The sequence below is a fragment of the Plectropomus leopardus genome, chromosome 16, assembly GCF_008729295.1.
Source record: "Plectropomus leopardus isolate mb chromosome 16, YSFRI_Pleo_2.0, whole genome shotgun sequence".
NCBI lineage: Eukaryota > Metazoa > Chordata > Actinopteri > Perciformes > Serranidae > Plectropomus > Plectropomus leopardus.
The window spans coordinates 3,500,930-3,525,676 of record NC_056478.1 but is presented as its reverse complement, the minus strand read 5'-3'; the positions used below and the strand labels follow the sequence as shown (position 1 = coordinate 3,525,676).

At 41.3% G+C, this 24,747-nt stretch overlaps 1 protein-coding gene across 3 annotated transcripts in view; it reads right to left on the bottom strand.

The window, feature by feature from the left end:
• The window catches only part of LOC121955786 (kelch-like protein 29), a 378,430-nt gene that overhangs the window by 110,580 nt on the left and 243,103 nt on the right, over positions 1-24,747 (bottom strand). For all 3 annotated transcript variants that reach the window (XM_042503866.1, XM_042503868.1, XM_042503869.1), the window contains 3 exons: positions 22,906-23,102; positions 16,662-16,774; positions 13,626-13,772 (listed from right to left, as the gene is read on the bottom strand). In XM_042503866.1, the coding sequence (XP_042359800.1) occupies positions 13,626-13,772; positions 16,662-16,774; positions 22,906-23,102 (457 nt within the window). The remainder of the gene's footprint in view (positions 1-13,625; positions 13,773-16,661; positions 16,775-22,905; positions 23,103-24,747) is intronic.

The window sequence follows — 24,747 nt, the reverse complement described above, 5'->3', positions numbered from 1 at the left end:
GACTTGTACCTTGTGGTCACTGATTCACTTACTGATGTTAGTGTCTGTCTGATATACACTATAAAACATATATGGGCCCTGTCTAACACCTGGTGTAAAACCGTGCATAGCAAAGCAGTAGTTGTGTAAGTAGTAAATGTACTTGCTTCCATGGGCGTTTAAGTCAGTGTTTTTCAAACATCCACTTTATTTGAAGCAGCCTACCACGATTTAAACATCTGCCACCATGTACTGATTTTATATTTTTGGAGCTGGGCTGTTTACTAGGAGTGCTGTTAGAAAATCTATAAAGTGTTCATTTATTCATTACACCACACTCTTAGAGAGCAGCACGTACTCTGGGCACAGATGGAGCAGCAGAACTTTAGGTGGAGATAAAGTGAAACTTTTGTTCACTGCGCTGGGTCTAAACGTTTGCTTTCACGCCCTTCTGCAGCAGCTGCTCCTCTCTTCCATCAATCTGATCAGTTTTGACAGATCGTCAGATAAATTATCAACCCCCAAACTTAAACTTCACAAACAGCAGCAGAGAAAAAAGAGAACTCCTGATGAGTTTCACCTGTGCTGACTTCACAGACCTGCAATACTGACTAACTTTTGAGGGGATGGAAAATGATAAAAAAAAAAAAAAAAGGGACACACTTTGGTGCATTGCATTTTGGAGGTGGCAGAAAGCTTTCGAGTCATTGACCAATATTGACCAATATCAGAATAGCACTTCTTTTGGCAATTTTTGTTTTTTAAACTTTTATTAGGTAAGGAGAGAAACACGTTATTGGGGTGGATTAAAAAGAGGAACATTATCTGCCACCTCTAATCGCTCCCTACAAACGAGAGGAGAGAGGGAAAGAAGAAAAAAAAAACATCAATTCCACGACTGTGTTTTCTGCTACGTATGTTTCTATGGTCACCCTGTGATCAAATTACAGTGCATTATGAAAATGTATGATGACAAATGTTCAGCTGAGAGTGAAAGGCAGTGAGATGTCATGAGGGTCCTCCTGGTGCTGGAGAATAATCAAAACTCGAGAGTTTTAAAGACATTATTTAGCTTAAGAAGTAGGAGAATTATCTCAGCACATGAAGGAACACTTCACCCTTCAGTTTATCTTTTTGTCTCCAAGATGTAGTGGAGGAGACGCATAAAGCTAAATAAAATGTAAATACTCTAGTCAATTACAAATACTTTAATTTATACTTAAATAAAATACTTGAGTAAACGTAATTAGATACATTTAATCACTGGTGACTCACTGCTCTTGCTGCAGCACGCTCAGGTTCTCCAGTTCGCCATATAAACAAATAAATAGCAGTGTGCCAGGTGCAGGAACACCTGGCTTTTGAAGGAAACAGGAGATGACACTGTGATTGGTTGAATTTATGTTACGCCCAAAACACACCTATGATTAATGAGGGGCCGAGTGCAACCCCCTTGCCCCTTACTTTGCGCCTAAATTATGCAACATTTTGGACACGCCCGTAGACCACGCACTACAGATAAACAGAGTATATGTTTGATTATGGTGGCACCTTGTCTAATGACATACTTTTATGCAAATCTTGCTTCAATGTATTCATTCATTATGTTGTCAATTACTACGCTGCCATCTTTTCAATCTCTGCCCACTTAGTAAATAGAGTTTAATCATTCATTTTGGGGAGAATTAATTCTGCATTTGTTTTGTGGAGCTCTTAAACGCCACGCTGTACCTCTTTCTCTGTTCTACAAATCACTTTATGGATTTATAAGTCGACTCTTGCAGTCTGAAAGTGAAAACACGGAGTGAAATGATAAGTAATTGATGATTTTGGAGTTGAACTTTCATCTAAAGAGGCCTATCCTTCCTGACAACACGGCGGCAGCATGATAATCCTGTACTCCAATCCCTTTGTTGAGATATTATGTTAAAAAATACAAGCAGCTCTTAAGCCCCTTCATTCCTCCATCTTCTCCACCTGTCTGAAGCTTCAAAACCCTGAAATGACACAATTCTTTTCATCCATTGTGATTGTGGATGAAATCTTTTCTGGTTTTGCTCTTTTTGAGGCAGATATACTCTCGGGATTACACTAATATTGACGACGTGTGCCCTCCCCGTGAACTGAGGCTCAAGTCTTCAGTGTGGGAAATTAAATTACCGTGTTCTTGTAGCCGTCTGAAATTGCCGGCGGGGCTGTGACAGGGCCGAGGCAGACCCGTATGTGTGTTTACCTGAATAGGTCATGATTTTTATTCACGTCTGAAAATGAGCTGAAGTCTGATTTTTCGCAAGATAATCCAACAGCTAAGAAGACGATTTGACATTTAAACTAAGTGGGACCTTCATCTGGTGAACTCTGGTAAATATTGATGAAGGCTTTTATCGTCCTCCCTAAAGGCACGGCGAATGATGACTGCGTGCGCTGGACACATGCCATGTGCTAAAAGGGTTAGATTTGTCATTGTGTTTGCATGTGTGCAATCTGAATCAGGTAAATGAGAGTACTCACGACACTGACACCAATGAGTGACGTGATTGCACTCAGCGGATGAGAGCAGGCATCGTGCATCTGACTCCATTTCTCTCTAACAACCTCTTGAGCAATCGCTCTCTCTTGCACAAACACGCAGAGTGAATGTGAGCTCCGTCCCTTCAGATGGAGCATGTGACCTGTCATTTTCAACTCCTCGCCTACTCATGCAAGCAACCCGTGTGTGCTTTTAACCAGAGACGGCATCTAATGGATGCAAATCATTAAAGCTACTGTGCCAACTGAAAGATACAGACTGTGTCTTTGTTCACCCTAAAATGAAAAATATATATTTTTCCTCTTAGCTGTAGTGCTATTTATCAGTCTAGATTGTTTTGGTGTAAGTTGTGGAGTGTTGGAGATATCGGCTGCAGTGATGTCTGCCTTCTCTCTAATATAATTGAACTGGATGGTACTCGGCTTGTGGTGCTCAAAGCACCAAAAAATATATTTGAAAAACTCAATAACAATGTCTCTTTCCAAAAAGCATGACCCTGTTACAGAAGATAACCCACAGACCTTGCTGTGAGCATTTTCATTTAAGAAATATTTTCTCTCTACCAAACTACACCCGCCAACTGCATCACAGTGCAGAAGGAAGAGTGCATCTACTCATGGATGAGACAATGGTGCTTAGATGCACGCTTCTTTCTGGGCAATGATACAGATGCCAGGTGTAATTCAGTAGGAAGAAAAAAGTTTATACATGAAACTGCTCACAACAAGGTCTGTGGATTATCTTAAGTAACCTGTCATGCTGTTCCCATGCACTGTATATATTCTTACTAAAAGTATGCACCATAATTTGTATGTAACCCGAGTAATAATGAGCCAGTAATTCTTTTATACCCCATGTATTCAGGCAGGCTGAATCATGTCACCAATACTGTGACTTGAGTTAAACAGAAGTAGTACACTGAGCCAAAGTCTGCGCAAGGAGGCAGGTTGGGTTTGTGAATGGGTCAAACAAACACAGGACTTTACCCCGGGAGACCAGTATTTGTGTTATTTCAGGGTATGATGTCACCATGTTTCTTTTCCTAAACCCTTACCAACATAACTTTACTTACCTAAACTATACCTACACATCTTTACTTTCTTTATTCCAGCCTATGTAACTTTACTCACCTTAACCAGCCTCAGCCTGCGCAACTTTAAGTCAAGTCAGTTTTACCTATAAAGCCCATCGTCACAAATCCCAATTTGTCTCAGAGGGCTTTACGGCATACGACATCCCTCTGACCTCAGACCCTTATATCAACTAACCCCCCCCTTACATTAAGTACTTCATGTGACAAACGCATGTATGGGGAGTTAATTCATTAGATATCATACAAACTGTTGTATGAGGATAGAACTGAGTCATGATTTCTGGAAAGAGACATTGCTGTTGAGTTTTCAAATAGATTTGTTTGGCGCTTTGAGCGCCACCAGCAGGGTGCCATCTAGTTCCATTATATTAGAGAGAAGGCAGACATCTACAGCTGATATCTCCAACAGTCAACAACGAACCAAAACAATCTCGACTGGTAAATAGCACTGCAGGAATGAGAAAAAAAATACACATTCTTTAAACTAGGCGGTGAACAGTCTCTTTAAAGAAAACATGGCAGCAACTTTTCAAGTTCATAATAAAAAGTTCTGTGTTTTTTTTTCAACAGGTGGACCATATGGAAAGTATTCACAGAAGTCTGGACATATGGAGGCGCTACTTTTAGCTTGTCCGCCCACACACACTTTTTCCCCCTCTTCTATTTTCCAAGGGTCATTTATGAGGACTCCATATGTTTATCCACTTGTATTCTGATATGCAGCACCAATAACACCATGTGACTTCACCTCTCTTGAACCTGCAGAAAATGCTGCTGCACAGCCCAGCACAAAACTCACTTTTTTCTGTCCTCTACACACACATATACATACACTGAGGAAAGGTGGACAGAGGATGTGAATAGGATGATCCTGGTGAAAGGCAGGGATAATGTGTCTAACAGGAGCCTCTCAGATCTGTCAGAGGCAGCGGAGAAGCAGCCGTGAAGCTGCCATCCGCTAACACAGATGACAAATGTCCACTGAGCATTTTCCATTCCACTACTGTCAGCGAGGACTAACGCCTCTCACTGTACGTGTGTGTGTGAAATGATTCAGTGCCACAACGACATCAAATAAATGACACATGAACGGTCATATCTATTTGCTTTGCTCTGATAGGAGCACGCGTCTGCTTTAGTGTGAAAAATGGACAACCCGATGCTTAAAACGCAGCTCTGTATGAAAAATAAAAATAAATAAAACACACTCACTGACTCACGAGTGTTCAATAGAGCGCGTGCCCATGTTTAGCCTCACAGCGCTAACAAACCCACTCAGCTGAAATGACCACAGCTCGGTGTCCTTTTTGAGGTTTGTGTGTGAAAACACATGCGTGTGCTTTTTCCTCTGGTAATGGATGAGTAAAATATGCTCTTGCAAATGGCACTTCATTTGGGTTCAAGAGATGCTTTGCTGAACGGGGTTGTGTTTTGTTTTCGTTTGCGACTGCATGACGATGTGTACGAATCAATCAGAAGGACAGACGAGTGGCGGGGTGGAGAGAGATGGAGCGGACGACAGACGCTGACTGCTGCCCTGAGCAACAACTGACAGGTGCAATGTGTTCTCCTTTGAGGCTTTTTTCAGCATGACTTCATTAAAAAAAACTTTCTTCTGCTCATTTAACACAAAAAATAATCATATGAATGTCTGCTTGCTGCAGAGTAACAGAAAACTTTCTGGCTTGTTTCTCAACCTTCTGCTCTTTGACATTCACTCGTAACTTCTGTGCTCCGAGCTCTCATGATTATAATAACTATAACTTCATATATAAAGCACCTTCAAAAGTATCCTGTTTCTGCAAAAGCACAGACAGGACGCTCAAAAGACAACATAGCAACAGAGAGCTATAAAGTCCAACCAAAACATAAGCAAGAAAAAACTAAATCAAAGTTAGTGTCACAAATTCAGTATCTGACCACGTGTCGAAGGCTAGGTCACACTGACTTTGACCTTTGACCACCACCTCTCATGATATATGCACTATATAAATTTGTGAGTTATAGCCAAAAGCATATTTCATAAGGTCACAGTGACCTTTGACCACCAAATTCACAAAAAAAAGGTCACATTGACCATGGCCTTTAACCTTTGACCACCAAATTCTAATCTGTTCATCACTGCATACAAGAGGGCATTTGTGCCAAATTTTAAGAAATTACCTCAATGCACTCCTGAGATATGGTGTTCACAAGAATGAGACAACCCAAAAACATAAGGCCTCCTGCCTGGTCATCGGCAGTGCGGAGGCATAAAAATGCAAAATCCAAGACACAACGTCAGCATGAGTAAATTCAAATAAAACATTAAAAAATAAATTAAAGCAATAAAAGTACTAAAATGACAAAATACTAAAGAAAAAAACACTGACATCACATAAACAGAAATCTATTTAGATGGGGTTTTAAGATTATTTTTGGGGGTATTTGTCCCTTCATTGATCAGTTATAGAATGACATGTTATGGCAAAAACATGATCACCTTTAGATTCAATCCTTGACTACGAAACAGCCAGAAGGTTACCCTACCGGAGGATCTAAGGGGTCTCAAAGGGGTCAACATTTGGCTGAAAGGGGTCAACATTTCCCAGACAACCCAGACGAGCTTTAAAAGTGATCAATAAAATCTTAAAATCAATTCTAAATCAAACAGGGAGCCAGTGGAAAGAGGGCAGAGTAAAGGTGATGTGATGTTTGTTAAAACCAATAAGAAGCTGAGCTGCGTTTTGAGCTAGTTCGAGGCGAGACATGATGATGTAGCGCGGCCCACTTTTACCATCCTTCATGAATCTCGGGAAAACAAAGGATTGCTTCCGTTGAACTGATGATTTGTTTGTTCTCTGTGTGTTGTACAGCTCGTGCAACCCTCGTGTGTTTCTAAGAGCGCGCGGTGGAAATGAGGCGCCTTTGACTCGCTGTGGATATGCAGCCGCCGTGCTTGAGTGACCGCGGTTCAACTGGCTGCACACATCAGGACCGAGCGCGCTCTGGGACGACAAAGGACACAGATGAGAACGGAGGTCCGGAGTTCAGTGGCTTGGATCAGATCCCATCCCGCTCTCTAATACGCGAGTCGTGCTCGGGGCCGATACACGAGCGATTTCCAGTCTTGTGTGAACGTTTGGGATATGAACAGTGACATCCTGTGCGTTCTGTGCAAATCCCTATATGTGTGTGCATGCAGGGACGTATTCGTGTGAGTTGGAGAGGCAGAGAGGCAGGAGGAGAAGGACTGCACACTGCATCAATCTCCATTTCCTGGCTGCGTCTCCTCAAGAGCCCATATTTGTCACAGGTTGCACGGGTGTCGGCCTGCCCGAACATTTCGCCCCGCTCTATAACCGCCTCAGTTTCCTCTTCAGGGATGATTGTTGTGACACAAAGCTTCTCATCTCCAAAAACACAATTAACCTTTTCTTAAGGGGTCCGCGGTGATGAAAAGTTCCCGTTTTGAACTCGGAGCTCAAAAGGAGAATCGCTAAATTAAAAGTGATGCTTGTGGTGAAAGGGTCATTTGTAGTTTTGAAGGTAAATGAATCGTAAAACAGTGAGGGAAACGTTTATATCCCAACACAGCCTCAAAGCATTTTTGTCCTTTGATAATTTTGTACTCCGACTACATAATGATAGCATCATTTGTTCTGGGAAAATGATTTTTTTTTTTCCTAATGAGTGCTGGAGGCAAAAAAAAAAAAAGAATCACCTCGCAACATTAACAGAGTCAATTGTATAAAATCCCCAAAATAATACAGAGTGACTTTAACTCTTTAACACCTGGACTGACATTGGTTTTCTTGTGCTGCGTTCTGATACCTTTTACAAGCAATAAGCAATGCAATTGTCAACACAATTGGAATTAAAAAAAAAGGAAATAAATAAATATATATACATATGTATATATATATACAGTCATCGAAAAAATTATATTAAAATATATTTTAAACAAATATTAAAATTATATTATATATCATCTCAGAAAACAGATTCTTTAAATGTTTTTTTTTTTCTAATTTAGCACTATCTCAACCCTTTAAATCCCTTTCAAACCTGGACCAGTATCACTTTTCTTGTGCTGCATTCAGATGCCTTTCACAAGCTATTTGGTACTACAAAACCTGAGCAAACTGGTTTCATTTCTTTCGAAAGCGTTATGGGAAAAAAGGCAATGGCTAACTTGGCAAGAAATGTACCACAAAAAGCAAGAAATTAGTTTAACTGTGACGAGTAACTCACCTTAATTTTAGTTTTAAAAAAAAGTGGTGAGGATTATTAGATAATAAGTAAAAAAATATCCTGGAAACTATATTCATGATTATAATAATTGTTATATTTTATATTATTTTATGTAGAAAAAAAATAAAATAAAATTTATAAAATAAAAGTTATTTTTTGTTTTTGTTTTTTATATACTTACAATTCATTGTGCTTATTTTCAGGTAATTCACTTTCTTGTACTAATTTTTTGCTAACTCTTGGGCCAGTTGATGTTTTAGGTAATTTTACTATTTTCCTGCTATTTTTCTAACCATTTCTTTCTTTTTTTTTCTTCCTTCTTTCTCTTCTTCTCATGTTTTTAAAAGAGTCCAAGCCAATTTGCTAGGTTTTAAAGAGTTAAAGGATATAAAGCAACATCTTTAACTATATTAATTTGGCTTCGGAGCTGCAAATGTCAGGGCAGGCCATTGTTATTTCTGATGAGTGGACGGCAGGTCTTTGCTAATGGCACAACTGCCCCCTTTTTTTTTTTTTTGAAATCATGAAAACACACCATTAACTGTCCTTTTTAGCTGTTACATTAGTTGGCCACTTTCCAAAGAGCCAATTAATCAGCCTCTTTTGTCAGGTTGAGTCACCTGGCAAGATAGGATCCTTTATGAAATATGTTCAAGTGAGGCGTAATGGAGGTCCTATTCAGGGATTTGGCAGCGACTGGCCTGTTATAATTGGAGCCATGTGTCTGTGGTCGTCCCACAAAAGCGTGCCGGGTGAAAGGAAGGACAGGTCTCTCTCTCTGTCAGCACCTTCACAGAGAAAACACGACGCGGGACACCTCTTGCTTATGGAAGCGGTGACTGAATGTGGAGGCGGGTTCAGCTCTCAGATGTTCTGTTTTACGGTCATTAAAGGGTGAGTCTCTTTGTTTAGACTACATTAAAGGTGCAGCGTGTCATACCTGGCCACATGCTCCCGTCTAATAGGGAGCAGTATTTCACCTCCACGCCAACTACAAACAAACTAACAGCAGGGATACTTTCCAGGGAAAAAAAGAAAATAGCCGCATCAAAACCACGAATCAACGCCATTTTGGAATGTTATCAGGTTCAGTTTGTATCATGAGTTTCACTGTCTTTGCTCTGTGAGTCTCTAAGCTTTTCGACGGCGGCCGACAGTTGCAACCGTGCTGCAAATGGACAAAACACAAGCAAATTAAAAAAACATCTTTGTCTATTTGGAGAATATGCTGCAAATATGCTGCTGCTTTTTTTGTTTTTTATTTTTACACATTTTCTTCTTTGATTTTTGATTTTTTCTTCATTTTCATTTGCTTATTTTAAGAAATTTTTCTTGTAATTTCTTGATCATTTCTTTTTTTTTCAATTTCTTTTTAGTTCCTCATTGCCTTCTTTTGCAGAGTGGATGCTGGCTTTACTGCAGTAAAACTCACATTTAAGCTCATTTTGTAACAACACTGACTCCAGTAACCATAGACTAAAAAACGAACGTAAATCATCTGTGTGCATCACTATTGAGTGTCCTCTGTAAACACTGGAAACACTGGAAAAACTAAGATGTTTTCTTAGTTTACTAGTCTTTGTCTATTTGCAGTGTGGTTTAAATATGATGATTATAATATTTTACTATCACACCCTCTAGATTTTTTTTGCCTCCCAGCAGCTCCATTTACAACATCAAAGACAAGAAACATGATACGTACATTTAACACCATTCATGACCTCTCAAAGTGCATTTGAGCTATAATTAAGCTGCATATTTAGGTTCAGGGTTAACTGGTGCACAAAGGAGTGCTTTAGTATAACCGTCTTATAACATAAAAGACATTTCTGTAACACAATACAAAGATGTCTGTGACATCAAGTCAAGACTGTAACTCCTTCACATTCAGTAATGGTAGCTCCTTTTTTTAAAGTTTTCAATTAAAATTCTGGACAAATGTCAAACATTGGACTGTTAGGGTTTGCATAACTGATTAACTGGTTTGCAAAAAAAAAGCACATCCAGTTTACAATCACACAAAACAACAAATCCAAATATATCTTGAAATATCGCCTTCACAATAAGACAGGCAAGGTCGCAGTGACCTTGACCTTTGACCATCAACAGTTTACACAGTTTATCATTGAGTCCAAATGGAAGTTTGTGCTAAATTTGAAGAATATTGTCTAAAAGCAATCTTGAGATATCGCGTTCATGAGACTGGGACAACTGAACAAATGGACAGGGGGACAACTCAAACACACAATGCCTCAGGCTACGGCTAACGCTGGTGCAGAGGCATAAAAACTCATTTTTGAGTGGAGGGGGACTTTAACAGACAGTTGTATCAATCCTCTCACATGACAGTCGGCAAGTAAGCACAAGATTGTTAATTTTCATCCAATTTGTTGTGAAGTAACTTCTCGATTCAGCACTAAATTCTACGCTCCTCTGTAGCGAAAGCGTCTCTTTTCTGCTGAAATTTGATATTTAGTTAAAAGACTTTAAAACAGACACATATGGACACTTGCAGGGCGGCACACCTGCAATGATACTCAATCAAAGAAAAGTGACACAGCTCTCTTCCTTCGTTCAGTGGCTCTGTGTCTCAAAGCAAACCGTTATTAACGCTCAAATGCGCTCCCTCTGTCTCTAAGCGATGTCCGGGCCCCGTTTCCTGGTGCCGTCGGATGTTAGTGACAGCATAGCGGGGAGAGAAAATTGCATATTATTTACCCAGCGCCTTCAATATGCCACTTTTCCACTCTATGGCCTGCAGCTTACAACCCACAGCACATGCACAGACACACAAACGCACAAAAACACACACACGCTCTGATGAATGCAAACTTAGCTCACGGCTTAAAGCTTTTCCTCCCTCCCCCTCGCCTGAGTTTGTGACATTTTGTCATGACATGTCATTAAAAAGTGTCACAGGTTCTGATTTCCGCAGCTCTCTGGCCCCAAACAGGCAGCAGTGACGGAGGCGAGCGAGGGTGACGACGATGAGCTGGACCGTGTGTGTGTGTGTGTGTGTGTAAACTCAGCCCTCGGGGCCACACAGCCTTCTCCTGTGGCATGATGGGAACAGCCTCGTCTCTCCTCCTCCCCCTCTGTCCTCTCCGCGGGCCTCGGGCTGGCTCCGTTGTTTTTCGGTCACACATGGGCAGGAGATTTGAGCTTGACCGAGAGCTCAATCACAGCTCCCCTGCCTGGATGTCATGGCTGTGCGCAGAGGCACAAACTGTTGGATATCAGATTGAACACAGGGGCCTCTCTTTCTCACTTTCTCAATCACTCCTCGCCCGTTTATGTCTTTCTGTCTCGCTCTGCTTCTTTCTCTCACTCCACTTCTCTCTATCCGCCCCTCCTCCTCTCTCTCTTCTGAGACGGGGTGACCCGGGTGTCTCGTCTCAGGAACCAGTGCGGTGGGTTGTTCAGACAACCGGGAAAATGTTCCATTTCTTCTTTTTTATTTCGTTCTTCTACTTCATCTGAGTAACTCACCTCTGCACCTCTCCATTAGAGTGTGAGATTGCAGGAGTCGGCCGGACTGAGCTGGCTGGACGTTTTTTCGATGCAGATGACAGGGGTCGTGTGTTCTCCTGAAAACTGTGCGTCAGCCTTGTTGTGGATCTTTGTGAATCTGCACTGAGTCAAATTTCCTATCAGTCACCCCAGAAATTCCAATTTCAGTGGATTTATCAGTCACCATGTCATGAAACTTGAATTACCGCCTTGTGGCGGTACGTCCGCGCACCAGTTACAGTTTACATCCGAATCTGTGAAAAATGCTTCACACACATCTTCTCCCCGACTTCAGATGACCTCGACAATCAGCAGAGATTATTAAGATTATAGTCATCAGTTCAGTATCTGACCAAATATCTCCCCTCCTGTTCCTGAGTTCTGACGTCACGGATGGCTAGAAAAGCGTTCTTGGCAAACATTATGATGTCACATTGAAGCTGACCTTTGACCTTTTGAATATAAAATGTCATCACTTCATCATTATGTCCTGTTGAACATCTGTGTGAAATTTTGTAATGTTTAGCGTATTGGATTCTTGAGTTATGGCCAAAAACGTGTTGTGAGGTCACACTCAGCGTTGACATTCATGAAAATGAGATGAACAAAAGGTTACATTTACCTTTGACCACAAAATGATCAAAGTGGATGTTTGTGCCAAATTTGAAGAAATTCTCTCTGGGTGTTCTTGACATATTGCATCAGGTCCAAGTGGACATTTTTGCCAAATTTCAGAAAACTCCCCCAAGGCCCTCTTGAGATATTGCGAAAACAGAAAAGAGATAGGTGCAACGTCACATCACCCTTTGACCACCAAAATCTGACCAGTTCATCATTGAGTCCAAGTCGACATTTGTGCCAAATTTGATTTTTTTTTCTCCTGGCATTCTTGAAATAGTGCTCTCATAAGAATGAAACTCATGAGGTCTTTGGCACAGTTCAAGTGGACGTTTGTGCCAAAGTTGAAGAAACACCTTCAAAGCCTCCTTGACATATGGCGTTCAGAAGAATAAGAGTGATGCAAGATCCCGTTGACCTTGAACACCAAGATCTAATAACTTCATATTTGAGTCTAAGTGGACCTCTGCCCCAAATATGAAGAAATACCTTGAAGGTGCACAGAGGCATAAAAACTCCTCCCAAACTGTTTATTTTTTTTTTATTTCTCTCAGCACCTACGTGAGCAACTAACGAGCGTCTCCATCTGCTCTCAATGGCCTGTCCTTATGCTTTGTGTTGCACATAATGTAAAATCCTCCACTACAAAACACCCAGTAGGCCTGATGGATTACAGAGTGCCACATATCACAAGATAAATGCGAAATGTTTAATCCGAAAGGTAAAAAAAAATTCAAATATTGACGAATGTGCCTCATAAAAGTGGATGCCGATAAAGTTACATTGATTGCCGAGGTCTGTGCCGGATCTGATCCGGCTGATATAAGGCAGTTCTCCCTCGTGCAAGTTGATGAGAAGGCATTACTCTGAATGAATGACTCTGGTGATGGACCGGTGTAATTTATCTGATAATAATCTCACCTCCATTTTTAAACAGCTATAAAATACTTAAAAATCATCAGCTTTAAATTCATGGTTTTCATGACTCAATCCATAAAAATCTCATGACCTGAGGTTTTTTACCCGCCGGATGGATATCCCTCCTCAGTGCAGTCCATTTACCTTTTCATGAACGTGAGCCGACGCTCTGACCTTGAGGCATATCGATTCCACGTTTGTTAAAATTTGACCCCCTGTACCTCACTGTCAATACCTCTCCGTGGGACATAACCTTTGATTATGATTAACGGCCTCTAGGAATAAATTGCACACCTGTTAGTCTTACAGAAAAAAAAGGACTGCCTGTGTTTTTGTTGTGATTTCTCATGCGGTACAGTCTCTCACAAACAAATGAAGTGTAACTAAGAATAGAGCACATACTGAGGGCAAAGCACTCCTGGGATTACGAACAACTGCTGTGTTAGGCTGCATCTGAAGCTCAAAGTTGATGAACACTACCAAGAGAGAACGACGAGTCACTTTACTGGTTTTTCATGCTGTGCAGCTCTCGGAGCAGACGGGGGAAAGTCGATAGAACAGCGGCGCTAATGCAGCTCTGCAGACATACAGTATCTGTACTGTCAGCGGTAACGAGAGGTTTCACCTCGCTTCTTTTGTCTCCTGATAAAATGTGTGCTCATTTTAGTAAAGTGCGCTGTGGTGTCAAAGTGGAGCAGAAACACACACTTCAATAACACACCCATCAGGTCTCTGTTTTATTACCTGCACTCTGGAGTCGGGGTCTTGTTTGATCCATTTGATGACCGTCTCGTAGACCAGCTCCTCAGCCTTGGTGTTGAGGCTGTCGTTGGACAGGTAGGCCACCAGGTCCTCCTTGGACACGTTCAGAATCTCCTCTTGTCCCGCCACCTGAAGCGTTACGAAATAAACACTTAAACTCAAATGATATCACATGTTTATTATTTCTATTTTCTGCAACTTCACACCTCTACTGCGTTTCATCTCAGAGCAAATATTGTCAATAACACAAAACAGTCAATAAAACAGGTTTTAAACAACTGTGAGTCAGTGTTATCGAGACAGATCCTCAGACATACAGTCATAACTGTGCACACAAATAGATACAACGTATTTGAGGGTAAAAATTAGGCTGATTGGTCGAGTAGTTTTCAAGATTGGCTGCAGACAGACGTACACACTCACACGCTTATGCAGGCACACACACAACCAAACGCATGATCCCCTGCAGGCTTACACCTACAGCGGAGATAATACATTATAATATTAGATCAATAAGGCTTTAATGGACCTCAGGGGGGAAGCTACCCAGTAAAGTAATCTATAAAATATATATAAATGGACTGAAATTAGCTCCACATTTACCAGCTGCACAACTTCTTGTGCAGCTTGGTAATTTTCTTGTAACTCATAACATAAACACAAATGAATCATGTACTTTAATAATATGGTTTATAGACTGAAATGTGCCTTGTGCTTCCTTATTGCCTCTCGGTCGGCCATGCTTGCCAAAAAAGTGCCCTACTGCAGTCACTTTAGACGAGGACTTCAGCACCGTGATTGGCTTATAGATATCCCATCAATTAAGTCGGTGCATTTGGGTTGAGTCAAATATAGCTAACCATAGATCGAGAGATCCTAAAACATGTTCTGTTGTAATGGACGAGGGATCTGTTCGTTTCAGCCCTACATTTCATTTCTATGGATAAATTGGAGTTTTGGCACAAAGTGATGCATTTTGAAGAACAGCTGAAAACATCTCTGGTTTTCATTTATCCTGAATTAAATTAGAAATATCTATCTATGTATCTATCTATGTACTCAAAGCCAACCTTCATACTGAAACGGACAACTATAGTATAGTACTATAGTAACTTTGACCTTGCTTCCCAGATACTTGAACTATTCCTTTAACACTTCATCAGTGCTTCTTGATGAAAAGATGTATCCAGTAATGCAGCTGAAGATTAACTAGAAAGACTATTTGTGTATTTTCTTCTTTGATGGCTATTGAAAAACGCCTGCTGTGGCATCCGAGATGATGGTGGGGTCAGACCGCCATCATACTCTCAAACCCTAGAGTGCGGCAAAGCAATTTTCTGTCCGACAGTGTGTGATTCACTCTCTTCTAATGCTTCCAGAAAGCAGAGATCTCTGCGTTTCTCTGGTGCTTCTGTCAGACTTAATTTTTCACATTTTTATTGGGTTATCTAAGGGCTCCTGCAGTATTATTATAGGTAGAAACAATTTTGCTAAATCTCAGGTGAACCCAATTTATTCATTAATCTATTTATTGTTATGTGTAGTAAAGGAATATTTCGATCTCAAAAGAATATTTGTAGGTCAGTTACTCGGCCTATTTCATGTTGAATTCATGAAGAAAACTTTCCCACATGCCTCAGGAGAATAAAGAATACAAAAACTGGGGCTGCCCCTTAAAAGTTGAAGATTTGACTCATCAGTTGGAAACCCCTCAGTGGACTGAGACTGTTTCAAGTTGAGCAATTTTTTTTTTCTTCATTTTTTGTTAGTCAGTGTGCTGTGCAATGTACTGCTGCAGATATTTTAGTCCCCAGATTTTGTAGCGTAGGGAGTGCTCTTGACCTTCTCATTACTTTTTATTTAGAAGTGGTTAATTTACAATTCACACCAGCTTAATACGACACAGTCCCTGGTCTTTGTTTGATATCTAGTGCCATAAAAAATGCACATTTCCTATCTCTCGCCAGCATATTTACCTTTTCTCCCTGTATTATGTGAATGCTGTCACACTGGACGTTCTGCTGAAACTCTTCAAACTTTTTAAATGATTAATTGTGATCTGATTCGACTGACATAATTCTGAGTCAGTATTTAACAACAGCAAAACTAGGTAAACACATCTATTTACAATCTCACACAGCTCCTGCAGTAAAATCCAAGTCTTAATTTATGTTGTTGCATGTTTAGAGCTTCCCAAAAAGGGAACCTCTTCTGACATGGACCTGAACTTAAGGTGAAACTTATCCATGCTTCTTTAAAGACCCCCCCGCTAAACAAAAACAGTAATTTTACCTCGCTGGACACAGGAGCTGCTGGTCTACTGCTGCCTCGATCAGTTAGCTTTTTGAGTTATTTTGTGACTCTGGTGAATCTGAATAAAGCCTTTAAAACAATAAACTGGCTTTAAAGACAGAGATTCATTTTTAGTTCAGTTCCCCATCAGAAAGAGCTGTATGTTTGTTTACTGAGCATACGACAGGATAAATGTGACTTGGATTATACTGTATGAGTTGTGTGAGAGTTGTTAAACAGATGTTTTGGTGAGGTTTTGCCATCGTTGGACCCCTGTGACTCTTTTTTGGATTCTTTGTTCACTGTGGAGGCAACCAAGACAAACAAAGTTTTCTTCACAAAAACAACACAAGGTGAGTAATTCATATGCAGATGATCATAACTATTCCTCTGACTTAATTATTGTCATAATTTCAATTAGATTTTATTACCATTGATAATAGTTTTATTTGCCTTTATTTTTCCCTTTTCCACCTAATAATGTCTTTTTTTAATTTTTGCAACATCAAACAAGGACAATTAAATACAAAACTGTAGGTTGAGGATCACGTTCACATGAAACATTTCAGTTTACATCTTATATTAAGACAGATTTGGATGTTGCAGGGGTTAAATCACAGTATTTCCCCGGTGCTTCCTTCATATGGGCTCTAAGTCTGTCATTTTTTCTGTCTGATCTAACATATGGCTTTCACAAAAATTCACAAATGACAAATCTCTACCCACCTCAGGGAAGTTCTGCAGGGCGAAAGCTTTGGCCATGTTATGGAGCTCCGTGCAAGTCATGGCTTCAGCCATCGCCAGCACTCCCAGACAGTTCGCTGCAGTCAATTGTTTCTCTGGAGTCGATAAACGAGGTCGGCGCGATGATGAGACAGAAAAACAAAAACAAGAGAAACAAAGACACAGGCAGGTTGATTAATACAGAGAAAAAAAACCCAAACATCATTCAGACATCCAGAAAAACATCACAGAAATCAGAGACAGAAAAGGCAGCTGCAGGTAGCGCAGACCTGTAGCCTATCGGGTGTATATCTGCCTGAGACTAAGGGAGAACAAGTATAATAACTCAAAACAGCTCCGGGGACAAACAACGAGGGGAATCGATCGCTCACAGCCCAGGCAGGAGGTGGTGGATGGCAGGGAGCGGGATTTGGGATTAGCTGGGCCACTTTAAAGAAGTCCTGTCAGATCTCGGAGTCTAACACACACACACAGTCGAGAATATATGAAACTACGCTGATAGCCAGGCCAGCGGGGAGAAGGCTTACACTGCGCGCCTGTGATCTCTTGTAAGGGTGAAGCATTTACGGTGGTGTGTCTGTAATTTTAGTTTTTTAACACACGCAGCCATTTATCACAAGAGAGGGGAAAGTGTTGGTGGTGTGGCGTTCACACACAAGCGGGCAATCGCGTGGATGAACTGGGTCAGCGGCCACTGAAAGAGGCCTGATTAAACAATAGCCATCAAAGAGAAGCGGTGCCAGGCCTTTTATCGCTGAAGACAGAGTCTGAGAGTGTTTCCTAAACAAATATCAGCCAAAAAGGTCACCTCACATCTGCTAAATCATAACGAAACAAAAGCCAAACCAAAGACCGAATAAAAGTGGGCTTCACGCTGCATCAAAGTGGGGGTTAGGGCCTAAACAAAAGGCTGTTTGAAAATGTTGCTCTGCTGTGCCATTTGAGCAGATGAAGCGTTATTTCAGTGCACACTCGTACATTCAGAGCACTACACTGCACAAACCTTTCATTAGTTTGTTCAAAGCGGGACAGCCAGGTTTGCAGTTTAAGTCCTCCTAAATATGGCTAAATTTGGAGCATGGCACCGGGGTTTGGGGATTAACAGAGTAAAAGTGTCAACTTATTTTAACTACATTAAACTTTACGTTTAACTGTGTTCAGGTATATTTTAAATTGGTGGCATTCTGAATACAGTTAGTGTCATTAAAAATAGATTACTTATATGGTTAGTTACTAAAACCTGGTGCCAACACGGTACCGGTTCCTATACAACTAGTACCAACTGGGCCGAATCGTAACCCAGATTTTTGTGCTTCATTTTGGTGCAAGGCTTTGTGAGAGGCGAAATGGAGAGCGAGCACGAGTGAGGAAGATGGAACGAGTGAGTGTGTGTCTGTGATGGTGATAGTGAGGCTGCGGTGAGCAGCGCAGAGAGTATGATGTTTGGTCGCAGTGCAGCGTGTGAACAGTGAAAGGAGTTAGCACTGAAGTAAACTAAGCTAAGTTAACCTCCGCAGATCCTTAAGGTGGTCTGTTAAGGTGGACCAGCATTGTAGTTACAGTCTTACAGTCTGTCTGCTGAGTCTTTCCTGAGTAAGGTAGACAATTAAAGATCCCAAATTAAAATTTATTTTGCTGTTAGTATTACTGTTAATGGTATTTAGTGTTAAATTATTGTAGTTGGGTTCAGTTTTATTTATAAGGTGAATTTGTGTTTATCTAATTTTGTATTCAAGTATTCTCTAAACTGTTAAGAATATTGCATCAATTTCATGTTTAAATTTGCCTTTTCAACTGGAAAAAAAAGTTCAGGCACCATTTAGGTACCAGCACTGTTTTAAAAGTATAACGTTATCACCAGTATCGAGAAAAAAAACCCAAACGATACTAACCCCAGTTAGTTGAAGGGATTAAGTTATTTGTTTTTGTTACACACAGTGTCCTTACTGAATGCAATGCAAGTTTGTTTGTTTTGCTTTTATTGGTAAGTTCAACTGTCTGCAAGTGATGCATTGTTGCCGTTTTGAACTTTTGTCAGACACCCAGTTACTTATTATTCCTGATGCTTGCTTTGAAAGCTCACCAATGGACGTGGACCTATCTTGAAATGAGGAGTTTTAATTTAACTACAAAAACCTAAATAAGGTGGCAGCTGGCTGGAAGGAGGTTATCAGAGCTCAAAACTGCTGGTAAAAAATCATCTCCATTAATAACCTCCTCACTGTTATCTACACCAATCAGCACAATGCACCAGGCAACACTGTAAAAACTGCTCAGGAATGACGCCAGGAACATGACAAAGAGCTCAAGATGTCACCCTGGCCTCTAAATTCTCCAAATCCTAATCTGACTGAGCATCTGTGGGATGTGCCAGTACCTCACCTCACAATCCACAGGATTCAAAGGATCCGCCTGTAACGCCTGAGTGCAAGACACCACAGGACATCATCCAGAGGTCCTGCGCATGCCACGACAGGTTAGTGTGATCCACAGTGGGGCCTCTAACCTGGCAAGGCACAGGACCTCTGGGGTACAGCCACGTCCCACAGATGCTGAATCGATTAGGATCTCAGGGATGTGGAGGTCAAGTTGACACTTTGAGCTCTTTGTCACATTTCTCGGGCCGTTCCTGAGCATTTTTAACGGTGTAGCAGGGTGCAATGTCCTGCTGGGAGGACCACTGTCACCGAGGAGCTCCGCTGCCATGAGGGGGATTACTTGGTCTGTAATCTTGTTTGGGTGGGAGGTGTGTGTCAAGTGGCATTCACATGGATGCCAGGACCAAAGGTTACCCAGCGAAAAATCGAATTGCAACAAAATGATGATCGATGTTATTCACTTCACCTGTCAGGGGTTTTCATGTTGTGGCGGATCAGTGTATCTTGTATGTCATTTCCAGTAAATATTATGATTGTGTGTTTGAATGTGTGTTTTCTGTTTGAAAAGTACAAAGATAGAACAACAGACCGTACTGGCCCATGTTTCAGGTGGTTAAGTCTGCAGTCGAGTGTACAGCTAATACGTAGCTAGTTTGTTTGCATTATGGACATATAAAGCTGCATGACCGTGTTAGTCCTCTGCAGCAATAAGTCGACGCCGGGCCAAAGTGCAGACGGTGTGTAATAAAACAAATGTGTTGGCAGCACTTTGTAAACAATAGAAGGGGTTTAACATGTCAAACTGCAAATATAAAATCTAAAATACGCCTAATGGAAAACATCAATTTTCAAAAAAGAAATTCCATTTATCACAAAAAAAGTTTTTTATGCTGGCATGAGGTGGTATTTTAGGTGACTTGAAAAAGCCATATTTTGCAAAACAACAATGAAAACACTTTTTTGGCCTTTCTAGGTCACATGATGCTATGGCTATGTGCTTGTCAGTAGGAACTGGCTCCCTCATGATGCAGCAGGAGCCACAAGAGCTGTTATTGCATCACGTAACTCTGAGAAAGTTGAGCGGATCATGAGGAAGTTTTGAATCCACAATTCCTCTGTGAAATCGTGGACTATCAGCTCCCCGAAATCCTCATACGTGACTGCTCCCATGTATAAGGGGCTCACCTTTCCATCATGGCTCCATAACTCGCCTATGTGGCCTTTGATTGGAAATAATGACGGTTAGTGCGATGGCTGCAACAGAAATAAGGCTGCTAATGTTTTGAACATCCATTACCAAGCTTCTTATAATGTTATCGCCAGAAGAGAAGTCACGTGACATCACTCAGTGGAAATGCAGCCATCTTCGCAATTATTTAGTTTAATTAGTTTTATCGACATTTCAAAAGTATTGCATTAGTTCTGCACATATCTGTAATGGAAACCCACCTACCGTTTTCCCAATTTGTGGACTTTTCAGCTGCTTTTCTTCTTTGAGTTATTTGCTCTTTTAAACTCCCACAGTGGGTCAAAATGTCACACCTGTCCTATCCATGATCCCGACCTGCCTGCTGTCCACTTTATACATACGTTTCAGGTGCTGTTTCTACCTCAGTTGCCGCCTTAAAGGTGAGACAACTCTGTTCCCCCATTTTGCTCTTGTACCTTTTATACAGAACAGCGAGGCAGCATATGGCATGAAAATCCCACCTTGAAGAGGCTGTGTAAAAGGGGCTTACATTGATGGTTTACATGACGAAACAGAGGTGCCTTTCTGACAAATTCAGTGTGCACAGAGGGTGACGCTCACTTGCTGTTAGGACACGGTGTAAAATTCATACATCATTTACCACAAAGACATTTTTGTAAGTGTGCAGTGCACCTGCAACACGACAATGACAGAGGAGACGCAGCCAGGACACTGTTTAGTTTGGTTTGGAATTTTAAGAGGCTCAGCAAAACAATTTTGAAGTACAAAAGACACAAAAGTATTTAGAATATGTTTTAATTTGAGTAATCTCTCGAAAAATGTTTAAAAAATCCCATTTGAGGACATGTATTCAGTCATCTGCAGACTTTGCATGTCACTAATTCACTTTGAATCTTCGGATGACACAACGGTTCTGATTTCTGGCGGAGCGGCTGGCGAACGATGAGCAGGTAAGTTTTCATTTGCTGGAATCTGAAGTTGTGTGAACAAAAGTCAGAGTGGTATAAGTAGGTCGAGGAGATGCTATTTCTCCTCGGCGTATTTGTTACAAACTTCAATAATATCTGACACAGTATCAATTTCTCTTTGCTCAAGGACACACGCTTGCGCCTGCATTTCTCCCCCCTCTAATGTGCTGAAATGTCATGAATCTTGTCGGGGGGAGAATGGATTGACGTCTCTCTGGCAATGAAGTCTACAAATGGCTTCCCTGTTTGTTGTTTTTTTTCTTTTTCCAAATCGAGAAAAACAAATCAATAACGTGGGCTGCTGGTTCTCTTTTTACTTTCTTTTCACTCCTTTCCTGCCGCTGACCTTTTTGCTAACATGCACTTCCCTTGTGTTACCGATACCCAAAACAATTTATTAAATGGAATGCAAAGACTGACATTTGCAGCTTTTTGGTTGGTTACCCACTAAAATCTGGAACATGCCATTTTGCGTTTCATGTGACCCCCCCCCCCCCCGAGCTCCTGGAAGCCCCTCCCTCTCCTTTGCTCCACTTTCCATATCTTGTCGAAGTATCAATCTGTTTTGCTATTTTTCTCATGGTTCAGGCCAGAGGATTTGACATTTAAGTGACAATTGTTCCCTGACCTTTTTATAAATCTGCCCCTGTGCTTGGTCTTGCCCACTGGGACGACATCAGAGGCAGCGTGCCCGACTGAGGCGCAATTCTCGCACGGTTGCCGGCTTTGGAAACACGACAAAAACGAGTCAGCGAGGATTTAGCTTCTTTACAGGAGACGTTCAGTGAGGTTGTGCATAGTGATGAAGCATGACAGTGGATGAAAATACACGAGGCTGCAGAAGCTGCAGCAGGAAAGCTTGTATGTATCTGATGTAACAGACTTGCACACTCGCTGATATGAGCATATAGCTCAGTCTGTCAAAGATTCAATTTAAAAATCGTGATTCATTTCTGACTTCAACATGTAATGTTGATAAATCACATTTTTTATTTCTACAATTCCATCATTTTGCATTTCAAAACAGTTTTGAAGCCCATATTGAAAAGATGAAGCAGTTCTTACCAGATTGTCTTGAATGGGAATCACATGACGGTATTTACACTTTTCAGTTTTAACTATTGTTTGGTTAAAGCTGTAAATTTGTGAGAGAGAGAGCAACAAATTTGCATCAAAAAACATATACTCTCCAATGAAGTGCCAAATTTGGGAGGAAAAGTATTTCTTAGATTAAGTCACATATTTATGGAAAAAAAACCTAATCTATATTACTGATTTAAAGGTTGTAAAATTACAAGAAAAATAATGACTAATTTACATTTAAAAAAAAACATTCTATATATTCATACATTTGGAAAAGCCAGAAATTTCTGACAAAAAAAAAATCAGAAATATAATAGAAAAAAAAGGATATTCTCTGAGGTTGAAGTTGTTGATTTACACAAATGTGTGACACAAAAAACATAAAAAGTCATAAAATCGGATGCGAAATCAGGAATTTCTGACATTAAAATCACAAATTTGGAAAACAAAAAAACTCAAAAATATAGCAAAGTGCTTTTGTTGTACACACACATACACACACACACACACACACACACACACACACACAATCAAATAAACACACACTCACACACACACACACACAGGAACCCCTCGTGTTTTCTTACCTAGGAAGGAGACACAGACTTTACAGAATGTGTTGAACTGGAATTTGTTGGCGGCCTCCAGCAGCGTCTTGGCGTTGGCCGAGTCGATGACCAGCGACCCCGTGTACACGAACTCGAGCAGCTGCTCCAGCACGTCGGCACTGATGTTGCTCATGGTCAGCTCCAGCGTCTCGCTGCTCCTCGTCTCCCCCGATGACCTGATCAACCAATCATGGCAGAGAGAAGCGAGTTAGGGGATAAAAAAATGAAAAAATATTAACAAAAAAAAAAAGAAGAAAAAAGGAGGACAGGGACACAGATATGCTACAACACAACACCCATAACACACCTGGGCCAGTACGAGAGTGGGGAGAAAATAATCATTACACAATAACAACGTAAAGTGAAAAAAGGGACAGGAACTTTCTACTTTTCTACGAGGCTATTTGCAACTAAATGGCTGCATCTGAAACAAAACGTCCTCTCTGAACGAAGATTAGGCAAACAAAAGTTATTGCTTTGTTTCAACAGGCATGCGTACAGTGTGTTTTCATGTATGCATAGTTTTTCGGGGTGGACATGCATACATGGGATGAGGACAGAAGACAGAGAGAAAGAAAGTGACAGTTCATACGGGGACATGTGAGGTATGCTGGGTAAAAATGTGCAGAGTGTCCACTCCTGGCGTGGTGACAGGAGTGTCAGGAGTGCTTGTGTGAGCAAATTAAACAGAATATGATCTCCCTCCGTAACTCCGAGCCTGAGATGTGCGAGGAGACGTCACCGGGATCAAATGGCAGAGATTAGTCCACATGCAGGATCCCCCCGGGGAGCGTTAAATAACACCTCGCCACCCATGTTTAATGTCCCATGTGGAACAATAATCCACTCAAGGGCGAAATAAATGGAATCAAAGTGCTGCAGGACGCGTGGCCACGCTACTACGTCTCTGCAGCTATATGAAAAGCAGCCTACATTAAGATGGATGGAGGCTGTTTGCGTGTGTCACTCATGGCATTGATAACGCTCCGTTTCTCTGAGTGCGCGCGCCTCTTTCCCCTTTTTTCTCTTGCAGTTTGTCGGACTAGAAATCATGACAAACAGTCAGTGAGACACAAGACGGCAAAACAAACAAGATGAGACAGGTAGACGAAAAATGGTTAGAGTTGGAGATGAGAGAGGAGAGCGTGTGAGGCGATGAGGAGGAAGCAAAAAGGAAAAAAGGGGGAGGCAGGGCGAGACGGGTTCTTCCACAGGGGAGCCAGCAGCCATCCTTCGGAGGGAGGGGTTGGGTTGTTCCATGACTGTGCCTTGGTTCTTTTAAATCAAGAGATATCCCCGCCCACCGCCACCCGAAAAAAAAAAAAAAAAAATCCACCATCACACCTAAACAGAGCCTCTGTCCCCGCTGCAATACTCATCAGTAGCCTGTAGTGTATGAACTGAGACATTAGTCGTCATTTGAAGCGCACTCAGGAGGTGAGAGGGGGGGAGAAGGACATCCAAAAAAAATAAAATAAAAAGACATTTGTCTCTGGATGGACATTGGCTGGAAAGGCAGTTACTCTTTTTCCTCCTGCAAAGCAAAAAGCCACATAGTGTTATTGCCCTTTTTCCCCGCACAAAGCCCTGCAGTGGGGGGCAGGTAGTAAAGACAGAAAAGAAGGGAAGAGGGGAAGTGTCGTTCAGGGTTAAAGTGATGGAGGAGGGGGAGAAAAGAGGGAAAAGGAAAGGGGGGAAAAAGAGCTAAAAATAAAAGAAGAGCATGCTCATCAACCTGCTCAATTAGTGCAATAGGAACCGGCCTCGAGTGGCAGTTTGTTTTGTCTGAGCACTTATGTTATGGAAATGACTTTTTTCCGG